At 55.5% G+C, this 15,519-nt stretch overlaps 1 protein-coding gene across 1 annotated transcript; it reads left to right on the top strand.

Moving 5' to 3' along the window:
- Nucleotides 1-2,836: 2,836 nt before the first annotated feature.
- On the top strand, nt 2,837-15,442 carry TRIM35 (tripartite motif containing 35). The gene is made up of 5 exons (XM_064707221.1): nt 2,837-3,180; nt 7,034-7,484; nt 11,732-11,827; nt 14,554-14,847; nt 15,437-15,442. The coding sequence occupies exons 1-5, from the start codon at nt 3,104-3,106 to the stop codon at nt 15,440-15,442; spliced, it is 924 nt and encodes a 307-aa protein (XP_064563291.1). The 5' UTR covers nt 2,837-3,103.
- The last annotated feature ends 77 nt before the right edge of the window (nt 15,443-15,519 follow it).

Raw genomic sequence — 15,519 nt, 5'->3', positions numbered from 1 at the left:
TGGGATTTGGGATATGGAATTCCAGGATGGAACCTTAAATCCCATCTCAATCCCAATACCAAACTTCCAGGATCCAGGGAATTCTTGGAATTGTGGGAATTGCCACAAAACTGCGGGATGTGAGGCCTGGAATTCCCAAATTCCAGGATGGAAACTTAAATCCCACCCCAATTCCAACCCCACATTTTCCAGGATCCAGGGAATTCTTGGAATTGTGGGAAGTGCCAGAAACCCGTGGGATCTGAGGCCTGGAATTCTGAGGTGTGAGCTCAGCCTCGGATTCCCGGGATTATTCCGGAATATTCCGGATGTGGATCCCACCGGGATGGAGCAAAACCCGGGAATCGCCGGTGCCGGGTGTGGATTTCCCTGGATGGGAGCCAGGAATTCCTGGAAGGGGTTAAATAAATCATTCCCAAACCTGGATCTGTGTGCAGGGAATGGGAATTGGAATTTTGGGAAGTGCCACAAAACCGTGGGATGTGAGGCCTGGAATTCCAGGATGGAAACTTAAATCCCATCTCAATTCCAACCCCACATTTTCCAGGATCCAGGGAATTCTTGGAATTGTGGGAAGTGCCACAAAACCGTGGGATCTGAGGCCTGGAATTCCCAAATTCCGGGATGGAAGCTTAAATCCCACCCCAATTCCAAGCCCAACACCTTCCAATATCCAGGGAATTCCTGGATCCAGGGAATTCTTGGAATTCTTGGAATTGTGGGAAGTGCCAAAAAAACTGTGGGATTTGGGACATGGAATTCCCAAATTCCGGGATGGAAGCTTAAATCCCACCCCAATTCCAATGCCACATTTTCCACGATCCAGGGAATTCTTGGAATTGTGGGAATTGCCACAAAACTGTGGGATTTGGGACATGGAATTCCTGGATAGAAGCTTGAATCCCATCCCATCCCAATTCCAAAACCTTCCCATATCCAGGAAATTCCTGGATCCAGGGAATTCTTGGAATTTTTGGGAAGTGCCACAAACCCGTGGGATCTGAGGCCTGGAATCCTCAAATTCTGGCAATTCCAAAATTCCAGGATTCTCCAACCTTTCCTGGGACCTTTCCAGGGAATTCTCTGGGAATTCCAGCCCAGAAATCCCAAATATTCCTGGGTTTTAAAAACCCCATGGAATTCTCAAGGCTTGGAATTTTCCTGCCTGGAAAAAAAAAAGGATTTTCCTGGTGGGATTTCAAATCCCTGTGGATTTGGGAGGGGGGAGCACAAATCCTGGAATTCATGGATTATTCCCGAGGGTTTTCCACCCTGAATAATTCCGTGATTTTTCCTGCTTCTCCCTCGGGCTCTTCCCAAAAATTCCACCCCAATCCCCTTTCCCTGTCCTGAATTCCCAAAAATTCCTAAACTGAGATTTTTCCAGCAGGGATTTTTTTTTTCCCATCCCCCTTTTCCCACATTCCTGGCGTGGATTCCCGGCCGGTTTTATCTTTAACCTTGGAGTCGCGGCCTTTGGAAAACAACGGCTCCAAAGGGTGGAAAAAAACATCTTTATTTTTCTTATTTTTCTTATTTTTTTTTCCCTTCTTTTTAATTTTTTTATTCCTTCTTTTTTTAATTGTTTCTTTTTCTTTCTTTCTTTTTTTCCTTCTTTTTTTTCCCTTCTTTTTTATTTTTTCTTTCTTTTTTTCCTTCTTTTTTCTTTTTTTTTCCTTCTTTTTTATTTTTTTCCTTTTTTTTCCTTCTTTTTAATTTTTTTATTCCTTGTTTTTTTTCTTTTTTCTTTTTCTTTCTTTCTTTCTTTTTTTCCTTCTTTTTTCTTTTTTTCCTTCTTTTTTATTTTTTCTTTCTTTTTTTCCCTTCTTTTTTAATTTTTTATTTCTTCTTTTTTTTTCTTTTTTTTTTTCTTTCTTTCTTTTTTTTCCTTTTTTTTTTTCCCTTCTTTTTAATTTTTTATCCCTTCTTTTTTTTATTGTTTCTTTTTCTTTCTTTGTTTTTTTTTCCTTCTTTTTTCTTTTTTTTTCCTTCTTTTTTTACTTTTTTTTTCTTTTTTTTCCTTCTTTTTAATTTTTTTCTTCCTTCTTTTTTTTCCTTCTTTTTTTATCTTTCTGTCTTTCTTTTTCTTTCTTTCTTTTTTTTCCTTCTTTTTAAATTTTTTTTATTCCTTCTTTTTTTATTGTTTCTTTTTCTTTCTTTCTTTTTTTCCTTCTTTTTTCTTTTTTTTTTCCTTCTTTTTTTTATTTTTTTTTCTTTTTTTTTTTTCTTTTTAATTTTTTTTATTTTTTTTTTTTTTTTCTTTTTCTTTCTTTCTTTTTTTCCTTCTTTTTTTCTTTTTTTCCTTCTTTTTTTCTTTTTTTTTCCTTCTTTTTTTCTTTTTTTTCCCCTTCTTTTTTATTTTTTTTTCCTTCTTTCTTTCTTTTTTTTTTCTTTTTCTTTCTTTCTTTTTTTTTCCTTCTTTCTTTTTTTTTCTTCTTTCTTTTTTTTTCCTTCTTTTTCTTTTCCTTCTTTTTTTTTCTTTCTTTTTCTTTTTTTTCTGTCTTTTTGTTTTTTCCCCTCTTGTTTTTCTTTCCTTTGATAATTTTTTTCGATTCCTCCCGCTTCCCACGGCGGAATTTTTTTAAATTATTTTTTTTTTGGTGGGGGAGGGAACCGCGGGACTCCCGGGGTAGGAACGTAAAAAAAACAAATAAAAAAAAACCCCAAAAACAAACAAAACAAAACAAAACAAAAAAAAAGAAAAGTAAGAAAAAAAAAAAAAAAAAAAAAAAAAAAAACAAACAAACAAAAAAAATGAGGAAAAAAACTCCAAAAATTAAAAAAAAAAAGAAAAACTAAAGGGAATTTTGGAACGGGTGGGTGGAAAACACGGAAAAGGGGAACAACAGGAACGGGCAACGCCGCGCCTGGGAAATCCCGGAGTGGATTTCTCTGGAATTCCATTCCCGGTAGAAACGGGAGAGGAGACCAAAGTGAATTTTTGCCATTTCTGGGTTCCCCAAAATTCCCGGGGCGGGGTCTCGGTGCCACCGAAGGCCCGGGAGAGGCCGGGCCAGCCCCGGGAGCCTCCCCGGGAGCCTCATCCCGACCCTCCCATCCCGCTCCGCCCTCCGGGAGCACCGGCAATATCAGCGAGCCCGCGATGGCGCAGCAGGGACACCGGGGACCCCCGCGCCGCCTGCAGCGGAGGAGGGAGCGGTGCCACGGCTGCTCCGACAGGTGAGACCCCCACCGAGCCCCGGGACACCCCCCCGGTACACCGGGGAACCGCCCGGAACCGGCAGCGGCACCGGGAAACGGCCGGGAGGAAGCGGGAGGGACCGGGATAGCGCCACGTGGAGCGGGAGAGGGGCGGGGGGAGAGAGCGGGACCGGGGGTTGGGGACCGGGATCGGGCACCGGGATTGGGGTACGGAGCACCGGAGTGGCTCCGGGATGGGGGACCGGAGATTGGGGACCGGGATCGGACACCGGGATTGGGGTACGGAGCACCGGAGTGGTTCCGGGATGGGGGACCGGGGCTGGGGGACCGGGATCGGGCACCGGGATTGGGGTACGGAGCACCGGAGTGGCCCCGGGGTGGGGGGACCGGGGCTGGGGGACCGGGATCGGGCACCGGGATTGGGGTACGGAGCACCGGAGTGGCTCCGGGATGGGGGACCGGAGATTGGGGACCGGGACCGGGCACCGGAGTGGTCCCGGGGTGGGGGACCGGGACTGCGGGACCGGGATCGGGCACCGGGATTGGGGTACGGAGCACCGGAGTGGTCCCGGGATGGGGGGGCCGGGGCTGGGGGACCGGGACCGGGCACCGGAGTGGTCCCGGGATTGGGGGGCCGGGGGTTGGAACCGGGATCGGGCACCGGGATTGGGGTACGGAGCACCGGAGTGGTGCCGGGATGGGGGACCGGGGATTGGGGACCGGGATCGGACACCGGGATTGGGGTACGGAGCCCCGGAGTGGTCCCGGGATTGGGGGGCCGGGGGTTGGAACCGGGATCGGGCACCGGGATTGGGGGACCGGGCACCGGAGTGGTGCCGGGATGGGGGACCGGGGCTGTTCCGGTTTTGGGGGACCGGGATCGGGCACCGGGATTGGGGTACGGGGCACCGGAGTGGCCCCGGGATGGGGGACCGGGGCTGGGGGACCGGGATCGGGCACCGGGATTTGGAAACCGGGCACAGGAGTGGGCCCGGGGTGGGGGACCGGGGCTGGGGGACCGGGATCGGGCACCGGGATTGGGGTACGGAGCCCCGGAGTGGTCCCGGGATTGGGGGGCCGGGGGTTGGGGACCGGGATTGGGCACCGGGATTGGGGTACGGAGCACCGGAGTGGTGCCGGGATGGGGGGACCGGGCTGGGGGACCGGGACCGGGCACCGGAGTGGTCCCGGGATTGGGGGGCCGGGGGTTGGAACCGGGACCGGGCACCGGGATTTGGAAACCGGACACAGGAGTGGTCCCGGGATGGGGGACCGGGGCTGGGGGACCGGGACCGGGCACCGGAGTGGTCCCGGGGTGGGGGACCGGGGCTGGGGGACCGGGATCGGGCACCGCGATTGGGGTACGGAGCACCGGAGTGGTCCCGGGACGGGGGGACCGGGGGTTGGGGACCGGGATTGGGCACCGGGATTGGGGTACGGAGCACCGGAGTGGTCCCGGGGTGGGGGACCGGGGCTGTTCCGGTTTTGGGGGACCGGGACAGGGCACCGCGATTGGGGGCCGGGAACTGGAGTGGTCCCGGGATGGGGGACCGGGGATTGGGGACCGGGACCGGGCTCCGGAGTGGTCCCGGGATGGGGCACAGGGACCGTTCCGGGGCTGGGGTACCGGGACCGGGCACCGGGATTTGGAAACCGGACACAGGAGTGGTCCCGGGATGGGGGACCGGGGCTGGGGGACCGGGATCGGGCACCGGGATTGGGGTACGGAGCACCGGAGTGGTCCCGGGATGGGGGACCGGGGCTGTTCCGGTTTTGGGGGACCGGGAACTGGAGTGGCCCCGGGATGGGGGGGCCGCGGGTTGGGAACCGGGATCGGGCACCGCGATTGGGGGACCGGGAACCGAAATGGCTCCGGGATAGAGGACCGGGGGTTGGGGACCGGGACCGGGCACCGGACCGGAGTGGTCCCGGGATGGGGGGGACCGGGGCTGTTCCGGTTTTGGGGTACCGGGACAGGGCACCGGGATTGGGGGACCGGCAACTGGAGTGGTCCCGGGATGGGGGACCGGGGCTGGGGGACCGGGACCGGGCACCGGAGTGGTCCCGGGATGGGGGACTGGGGCCGTTCGGGGTTTGGGGGATCGGGACCGGGCACCGGGATTGCGGCACCGGAATTGGGGTACGGGGCACCGGAATGGCCTCGGGATAGGGGACCGGGGCCGTTCCGGGTTTGAGGGACCGGGACCGGGTACCGGGATTGGAGTACGGGACACCCGAGCAGCTCCGGGACTGGGGGTCCCGGGAAAGAAGGGGGTCCCGGCACAGGAGCAGCCCCGGGATTGGAGATCGGGACACCCCGAGGCTGGCCCGAGTTAGGGGGAGACCGGTCCGGGCCCGAATTTGGGGAACCGGGGCTGCCCCGGGGCCCGGGAACGGAGGGGAACCGCGGGGTGGGTGAGGATCCAAATCCGGGTTCGGGACAGACGGTCCAGCTCCGGTCACCGGGGCTGTACCGGGGTAGGAAAGGGGGAGGTGAGAGCCGAGACCGGGACATGGGGACCGGGACAGGAGGACCGGAACCGGGCACCGGATCTGCCCCGGGAGAGGCCGGGGGAGCCGGATCCGGGCACCGGGGGAGCCCCACGTTTGGGGGAGCGGGACCGGGACATGGGGACCCAGAACCGGGCACCGGGGCAGCCCCGACTTTGGGAGACTGGGTCGTGGAGACCCCGAACCGGGTACTGGAGCGGCTCCGAGTTTGGGGGAGCGGGACCGGGACATGGGGACCCAGAACCGGGCACCGGAGCAGCCCCGAGTTTGGGGGACCGGGGCACCCTCGAAGTGAGGGTCGAGAACCGGAGCAGCCCCGGGTCTGGGGGACCGGGATTTGAGGATCGAGAACCGGGCACCGGGGCTGCCCCGAGTTTGGGGGACCGAAACCGGGACCTGGAGACTCAGAACCGGGCACCGGGGCTGCCCCGAGTTTGGGGGACCGAAACCGGGACCTGGGGACTCAGAACCGGGCAATGGAACAGCCCCGAGTTTGGGGGACCGGGGTAGCCCCGGGGTGGGGTTCAAGCACCGGAGCCGCTCCAAGTTTGCGGCACCGGGACCAGGGATCCAGAACCGTGTTTGGGAGACGGAAACCAGAATGTGGGAACTCAGAACCGTGCACCGGAGTAGTCCCGAGTTTGGGGGACCGGGACATGGGGATCCCGAACCGGGCACCGAAACAGTCCCGAGTTTGGGGGACCAGGACCGGGACCTGGGGAACCGGGCACCAGAGCAGCCCCGAGTTTTGGGGACCGGGATCTGTGGATCCAGAACCGGGCACTGGGGCTGCCCCGAGTTTGGGGGGACCGAAACCGGGACCTGGGGACTTAGAACCGGGCAATGGAACAGCCCCGAGTTTGAGGGACCGGGGTAGCCCCGGGGTGGGGTTCGAGCACCGGAGCCGCTCCAAGTTTGCGGCACCGGGACCTGGGGACTCAGAACCGAGCTCCGGGGCTGCCCCGATTTTGGGGGACCGCGGCAGCCCCGGGTTGGTTGTCAAGAACCGGAGCAGCTCCAAATTTGGAGCACCGGGACCTGTGGATCCAGAACCGGGCACCGGAGCTGCCCCGGGGCGTGTCCGGTGCGAGGGTCCCGGTCCAACCGCGGGGCTGGAAGGGGGGAGGTCCCGTCCGCTTTTTCCGCCACCCCCGCGGTGCGGAGCCCCCTCGGCCGCGGCCCCGGGGCGTTGTCAGCAGGCGGGGAGGGAGGGAGGGAGCGAGCGCGGCTGAGTCACCGGCAGGAAACCGGAGCGGTTGCATCAGAAAGCGGAGCCGTTTGTCCGGTCGGGGCAGCTTGGGGAAGAAAGAAAAAAAAATTTAAAAAAAATAAATAAATCACACTCCTAAAAATCCCGCAGCATGGAAAACAGAGACGACGATCCCTGCGGCAGCAGCAGCAGCTCGGCAGCTCCACCATCCAGCACGCCGGGCTTGAGGGAGGAATTGCAGTGCCCCGTGTGCTACGAACCCTTCCGGGAGGCCGTGACGCTGCCGTGCGGCCACAACTTCTGCAAGGGCTGCATCAGCCGCTCGTGGGAGCAGCGGCGGCCCGAGTGCCCCCTGTGCAAGGAGAGGTCCACGCTGGGGCAGCTCCGCGTCAACCACACGCTGAGGAACCTGGTGGAGCTGGTGCTGAAGGAGGACGGGCAGCGGCAGGGCCGCGGCGGGGCGCTGTGCCCCGCGCACCACGAGGAGCCCAAGTTCTTCTGCATGGAGGACAAGGAGCTGGCGTGCTTCTCGTGCCAGAGCTCCAAGGAGCACCAGGGGCACAAGATGAGGCCGGTGCAGGAGGCGGCGGCGGATTTTAGGGTGAGGGGTTGGGCAGGGAATAGGGGAGAGGGATGGATGGATGGATGGATGGATGGATGGATGGATGGATGGATGGATGGAACCATGGATGGATGGATGGATGGATGGATGGATGGAACCATGGATGGATGGATGGATGGATGGATGGATGGATGGATGATGGATGGATGGATGGATGGATGGATGGATGGATGGATGGATGGAACCATGGATGGATGGATGGAACCATGGATGGATGGATGGAACCATGGATGGAACCATGGATGGATCCATGGATGGATGTGGGTGAATGGATCCATGGATGGATCCATGAATGAATGGAGGGATGGATCCATGGATGAACTGGGATGGATGGAGGGATTGATCCACAGAAGGATCCATGGATGGAGGGATGAATGTGGATGGATCCATAGATGGATGGGTGTGGATGGTTGGATGGATGGATGGATGGATGGATGGATGGATGGATGGATGGATAATGGAGGGATGGATCTGTGGATGAAGGGATGGATGGAACCATGGATGGATGGATGACGGATGGATGGATGGATGGATGGATGGATGGATGGAACCATGGATGGAACCATGGATGGATGGAACCATGGATGGATGGAACCATGGATGAACCTGGTGGAGCTGGTGCTGAAGGAGGACGGGCAGCGGCAGGGCCGCGGCGGGGCGCTGTGCCCCGCGCACCACGAGGAGCCCAAGTTCTTCTGCATGGAGGACAAGGAGCTGGCGTGCTTCTCGTGCCAGAGCTCCAAGGAGCACCAGGGCCACAAGATGAGGCCGGTGCAGGAGGCGGCGGCGGATTTTAGGGTGAGGGGTTGGGCAGGGAATAGGGGAGAGGGATGGATGGATGGATGGATGGATGGATGGAACCATGGATGGATGTGGGTGAATGGATCCATGGATGGATCCATGAATGAATGGAGGGATGGATCCATGGATGAACTGGGATGGATGGAGGGATTGATCCACAGAAGGATCCATGGATGGAGGGATGAATGTGGATGGATCCATAGATGGATGGGTGTGGATGGTTGGATGCATGGATGGATGGATGGATGGATAATGGAAGGATGGATGGATGGATGTGGATGAATGGAACGGAACCATGGATGGATGGATGGATCCATGGATGGATGGATACATAATGGAGGGATGGATCTGTGGATGAAGGGATGGATGGAACCATGGATGGATGGAATGATGGATGCATGGATGATGGATGGATGGATGGATGGATGGATGGGTAATGGAGGGATGGATCTATAGATGGATGGAAGCATGGATGGATGGATCCATGGATGAAGGGATGGAACCATGGATGGATGGATCCATGGATGAACAGGGTTGGCTGGAGGAATGGATCCATGGATGGATCCATGGATGGAGGGATCCATGGATGGATGGATGGATTTGTGGATCGATGCATGGATCCATAGATGGAGGGATGGATGGATGGATGGATGGATGGATGGATGGATGGATGGATGGATGGATGGATGGATGTTTCCATGGATGGAGGGATGGATCTGTGGATCGATGCACGGATCCATAGATGGAGGAATGGATTCATGGATGAATGGAGGGATGGATGTTTCCATGGATGGAGGGATGGATGGATGGAACCATGGATGGATGGATCCATGGATGAACAGGGATGGATCCATGGATGGAATCCATGGATGGAAGGGTGGATCCATGGATGGATGGAGGAATGGATGCAGATGGATGGAGGAATACATGTGGAATTCCTCCATAGATAGATGAAGGAATGGATCTGGGGATGGATCCAGGGATATATGGAGGGATGGATCTGTGGATGGATGGATGGATGGAGGGATGGATGGATGGATGGATGGATGGATGGAGGGATGGATGGATGGAGGGATGAACAGGGATGGATGGATGGATGGATGGATGGATGGATGGATGGATGGAGGGATCCATGGATGGATGGATGGATGGATGGATGGATGGATCCATGGATGGATGGATGGATGGATGGATGGATGGAGGGATGAACAGGGATGGATGGATGGATGGATGGATGGATGGATGGATGGAGGGATGAACAGGGATGGAGGGATGAACAGGGACGGATGGATGGATCCATGGATGGATGGATGTGGATAGATTCATGGATGGATCCATAGATGGATGGAGGGATGAATCCATGGATGGATCCACGGAAGGATGACAAAGAGAGGCACCCCTAAAACCTGGAGCTGTCCCGGATTTCCCAGGATTTGGGATGAGGCCGCCACGCTTCCCTGCGGGCGTGTGGCGGCTGCTGGATGCTCTGCTGCCCTTTAATTATCCGGCGTCATCCCGGATAATGATCCCGCGGGAAAGGGCAGCGGGATGATTATTCCCGGCGATTCCCTTGATCCCAGCTCGGATCCGGCCACGCCGGTTATTCCAGGCTTTGGGAGCGGGGTTGGGATTTGGGAGTTGCACAATTCCAGCAGAAAGGAGGAGGCTGAGGAGGAGGAGGAGGAGGAGGAGGAGGAGGGGATGGGATGCAGCCAGGAGCTGGGAATGCCGCCAGGAAAGTCTGGAAAACAGCCGGCACCGCCCTGACTCATCCCAACGGATTTCAAATGTGGCGGGAAAAGCTTGGCTGGGCTTCCTGGGAATGGGAACCGGAATGGGATTGGGATTGGGAGTGGGAGTGGGAACAGGTCTGGGAATGGGAATGGGAATGGGAGTGGGAATGGGAATGGGAATGGGAGTGGGAATGGGAATGGGAATGGGAATGGGAATGGGAATGGGAGTGGGAATGGGAATGGGAACGGGAATGGGAATGGGAGTGGGAATGGGAGTGGGAATGGAATCAGGAATGGGAATGGGAATGGGAATGGGAATGGGATTGGAGTTGGGAGTGGAAACAGGTCTGGGAATGAGAATGGGAATGGGAATGGAGGGGGGAAAGGGAATGGGAATGAGAGTGAGAATGGGAATGGGAACGGGAATGAGAATGGGAGTGGGAATGGGAATGGAATCAGGAATGGGAATGGGAATGGGAATGGGATTGGGATTGGGGTTGGGAGTGGAAACAGGTCTGGGAATGAGAATGGGAATGGGAATGGGAGGGGGAATGGGAATGGGAATGGGAATGGGAGTGGGAATGGGAATGGGAATGGGAGTGGGAATGGGAATGGGAGTGGGAATGGGAATGGGAATGGGAATGGGAATGGGAATGGGAGTGGGAATGGGAATGGGAGTGGGAATGGGAATGGGAATGGGAATGGGAGTGGGAATGGAATCAGGAATGGGAATGGGAATGGGAATAGGAATGGGAATGGGATTGGGGTTGGGAGTGGAAACAGGTCTGGGAATGAGAATGGGAATGGGAATGGGAGTGGGAATGGGAGGGGAAAGGGAATGGGAATGAGAGTGAGAATGGGAATGGGAACGGGAATGAGATTGGGAGTGGGGATGGGAATGGAATCAGGAATGGGAATGAGAATGGGAATGGGAATGGGAGGGGGAACGGGAATGGGAGTGGGATTGGGAGTGGGAATGGGAATTGGGAATGGGAATGGATGGGAACAGGCCTGGGAATGGGAGTGGGAACGGGAATGGGAATGGGAATGGGATTGGGATTGGGATTAGGATTGGGATTGGGATTGGGGTTGGGAGTGGAAACAGGTCTGGGAATGAGAATGGGAATGGGAATGGGAGTGGGAATGGGAATGGGAATGGGAATGGGAATGAGAGTGGGAATGGGAATAGGAATGGGAGTGGGTGTGGGAGTGGGAACGGGAATGGAAATGGAAATGGAAATGGGAATGGGAGTGGGAATGGGAGTGGGAATGGGAATGGGAATGGGAATGGGAATGGGAATGGGAATGGGAATGGGAATGGGAGGGGGAACGGGAATGGGAATGGGAATGGGAATGGGAGTGGGAATGGGAATGGGAATGGGAATGGGAACGGGAACGGGAATGGGAATGGGAATGGGAATGGGAATGGGAATGGGAATGGGAATGGGAGTGGGAATGGGAATGGGAATGGGAATGGGAATGGGGCTACCAACAGCACCAGGATGAGCAGGGATGGGATATCCCTAAAAAATAGGGAGAAAGATTCCCTATGGATCAAAGCTCCTCTTCCTCCCGGCTGCCTGAGGAGAACGGCTGGATGGAGCAAGGATCCGGCTCCGGGGGTGTTTGTCCTGGAAAAATCCCGGAAAATCCCGGGAATGGCGGAGTCCTGAGGGTGTCTCCTCCCCGCAGGCCAAGCTGGCGAACATGGAGTCTTCCCTGCGGGATAAAGCCAAGGATTTCGGGGCCGTGAGCAGATCCTACGAATCCATCGCCCGGCACAACGAGGTGCGTGTTCCCTCCTGGAGCTGGGATTGATCCCAATCCCCACCCCAATCCTGATCCCAATCCCAATCCTGATCTCGATCCCGATCCTGATCCCAGTCCTGCATGTTCAATGGGGTGGAATGAGCGCTGATCCCATCCTGGGAAAGGAGAGTGGTGGGGATTTGGGAAGTGGGGATGGGAATTTGGGAAGGGCAGCGTGATCCCAGTGATCCCTGAGCTCTGGGAATGGGAATCCAGGGAATTTGGGTGCTCCAGAGCTGGGATTGATCCCAATCCCGATCCTGCACATGCAGCCGGGGCTGGAGCACTGATTCCATCCTGGGAAAGGGGAGCGGTGGGGATTGGGGAAGCAGGGATGGAAATTTGGGAAGGGCAGCGTGATCCCAGGGAATCCCTGAGCTCTGGGAAGGGGGAATCCAGGGAATTCGGGTGTTCCAGAGCTGGGATTGATCCTGATCCCAAACCTGCACTCATCCCATCCCAGGAGAGAAGAGCGGTGGGGATTTGGGAAGTGGGGATGGGAATTTGGGAAGGGCAGCATGATCCCAGGGGATTCCTGATTGCTGGGAATGGGAATCCAGGGAATTCTCATTGCTCCAGAGCTGGGATTGATCCCAATCCCAATCGTGCACATGCAGCTGGGGCTGGAGCACTGATTCCATCTGGAAAAGGGGAGTGATGGGGATTTGGGAAGTGGGGATGGGAATTAGGGAAGGGCAGCGTGATCCCAGTGATCCCTGAGCTCTGGGAAGGGGGAATCCAGGGAATTTGGGTGCTCCAGAGCTGGGATTGATCCTGATCCCAAACCTGCACTCATCCCATCCCAGGAGAGGAGAGCGGTGGGGATTTGGGAAGTGAGGATCAGAATTTGGGAAGGGCAGCGTGATCCCAGGGGATTCCTGATTGCTGGGAATGGGAATCCAGGGAATTCTCATTGCTCCAGAGCTGGGATTGATCCCAATCCCAATCCTGCACATGCAGCTGGGGCTGGAGCACTGATTCCATCTGGAAAAGGGGAGTGATGGGGATTTGGGAAGTGGGGATGGGAATTTGGGAAGGGCAGCGTGATCCCAGTGATCCCTGAGCTCTGGGAAGGGGGAATCCAGGGAATTTGGGTGCTCCAGAGGTGGGATTGATCCTGATCCCAAACCTGCACTCATCCCATCCCAGGAGAGAAGAGCGGTGGGGATTTGGGAAGTGAGGATCGGAATTTGGGAAGGGCAGCGTGATCCCAGTGATCCCTGAGCTCTGGGAAAGGGAATCCAGGGAATTTGGGTGCTCCAGAGGTGGGATTGATCCCAATCCCGATCCTGCACATGCAGCTGGGGCTGGAGCACTGATTCCATCTGGAAAAGGGGAGTGATGGGGATTTGGGAAGTGGGGATGGGAATTTTGGAAGGACAGTGTGATCCCAGTGATCCCTGAGCTCTGGGAATGGGAATCCAGGGAATTTGGGTGCTCCAGAGCTGGGATTGATCCCAATCCCAATCCTGCACATGCAGCTGGGCTGGAGCACTGATCCCATCTGGAAAAGGGGAGTGATGGGGATTTGGGAAGCAGGGATGGGAATTTTGGAAGGACAGTGTGATCCCAGTGATCCCTGAGCTCTGGGAATGGGAATCCAGGGAATTTGGGTGCTCCAGAGGTGGGATTGATCCTGATCCCAAACCTGCACTCATCCCATCCCAGGAGAGAAGAGCGGTGGGGATTTGGGAAGTGGGGATGGGAATTTGGGAAGGGCAGCATGATCCCAGGGGATTCCTGATTGCTGGGAATGGAAATCCAGGGAATTCTGGTGCTCCAGAGCTGGAATTGATCCCAATCCCAATCCTACACATACAGCCGGGGCTGGAGCACTGATTCCATCTGGAAAAGGGGAGTGATGGGGATTTGGGAAGTGGGGATGGGAATTAGGGAAGGGCAGCATGATCCCAGGGAATCCCTGAGCTCTGGGAAGGGGAATCCAGGGAATCTCATTGCTCCAGAGGTGGGATTGGTCCCAATCCCAATCCTGCGCATTCAGCTGGGCTGGAGCACTGATTCCATCCTGGGAAAGGAGGGCAGTGGGGATTTGAGAAGCAGGGATGGGAATTTAGGAAGGACAGCGTGATCCCAGTGATCCCTGAGCTCTGGGAATGGGAATCCAGGGAATTGGGTGCTCCAGAGCTGGGATTGATCCTGATCCCAAACCTGCACTCATCCCATCCCAGGAGAGAAGAGCGGTGGGGATTTGGGAAGTGGGGATCGGAATTTGGGAAGGGCAGCGTGATCCCAGGGGATTCCTGATTGCTGGGAATGGGAATCCAGGGAATTCTGGTGCTCCAGAGCTGGGATTGATCCCAATCCCAATCGTGCACATGCAGCTGGGGCTGGAGCACTGATTCCATCTGGAAAAGGGGAGTGATGGGGATTTGGGAAGTGGGGATGGGAATTAGGGAAGGGCAGCGTGATCCCAGTGATCCCTGAGCTCTGGGAAGGGGAATCCAGGGAATTCTGGTGCTCCAGAGGTGGGATTGATCCCAATCCCAATCCTGCACATGCAGCCGGGGCTGGAGCACTGATTCCATCTGGAAAAGGGGAGTGATGGGGATTTGGGAAGCAGGGATGGGAATTTGGGAAGGGCAGCGTGATCCCAGTGATCCCTGAGCTCTGGGAAGGAGGAATCCAGGGAATTCGGGCGCTTCCACCATTCCCACCTGAAGCACGGCGCCAACACTCATTCCCAGACGGAATCGGAGCGCCTGGAGCGTCAGGTGAAGTGGGAATTCGAGAAGCTGCACAAGTTCCTGTGGGACGAGGAGCAGGCGGTGCTGGCGCAGCTCCGGGAGGAGGCGGGCCGGAAGCAGGATCTGATCCAGGAAAAAATGGAGCAGCTGAGCGAGGCCAGCCAGGCCCTGCTGGCCGAGGCCGCGCGGCTCCAGGCCGACTGCCAGCAGGACGACCTCACCTTCCTGATGGTAATTCCCGCGTTTCCGGTGGTAATTCCCACATTTCCGGTGGCAATTCCCACATTTCCGGTGGTAATTCCCACATTCCCCACAGTAATTCCCACATTTCTCCACGGTAATTCCCACATTCCCCGTGGCAAGTCACACATTCCATATGGCAATTCCCACGTTCCCAGTGGTAATTCCCACATTCCTGATGGTAATTCCACATTTTTCCATGGTAATTCCAATATTTTCCATGGTAATTCCCACATTCCCCACAGTAATTTCCACATTCCCAATGGTAATTCCCACATTCCCCAATGGTAATTCCCACATTCCCAGTGATAGATCCCATATTCCCAATGGTAATTCCCACATTCCCCATGGCAATTCCCACATTTCCCCATGGTAATTCCCACATTCCATATTGTAATTTCCACATTCCCAGTGGTAATTCCCACATTCCATATGGTAATTTCCACATTCCCCATGGTAATTCCCACATTCCCCATGGTAATTCCCACATTCCCAATGGTAATTCCCACATTCCCAATGGTAATTCCCACATTCCCAATGGTAATTCCCACATTCCCAGTGGTAATTCCCACATTCCCCATGGTAATTTCCACATATCCTATGGCAATTCCCACATTTCCGGTGGTAATTCCGGCATTCCCAGTGGTAATTCCCACATTCCCCATGGTAATTCCCACATTTCCAGTGGTAATTCCCACATTCCCCAATGGTAATTCCCACATTTCG

The sequence above is a fragment of the Zonotrichia leucophrys genome, chromosome 3, assembly GCF_028769735.1.
Source record: "Zonotrichia leucophrys gambelii isolate GWCS_2022_RI chromosome 3, RI_Zleu_2.0, whole genome shotgun sequence".
NCBI classification, from domain to species: Eukaryota; Metazoa; Chordata; class Aves; order Passeriformes; family Passerellidae; genus Zonotrichia; species Zonotrichia leucophrys.
The sequence above is the reverse complement of the archived record's forward strand: the minus strand, read 5'-3'. Positions and strand labels throughout refer to the sequence as shown.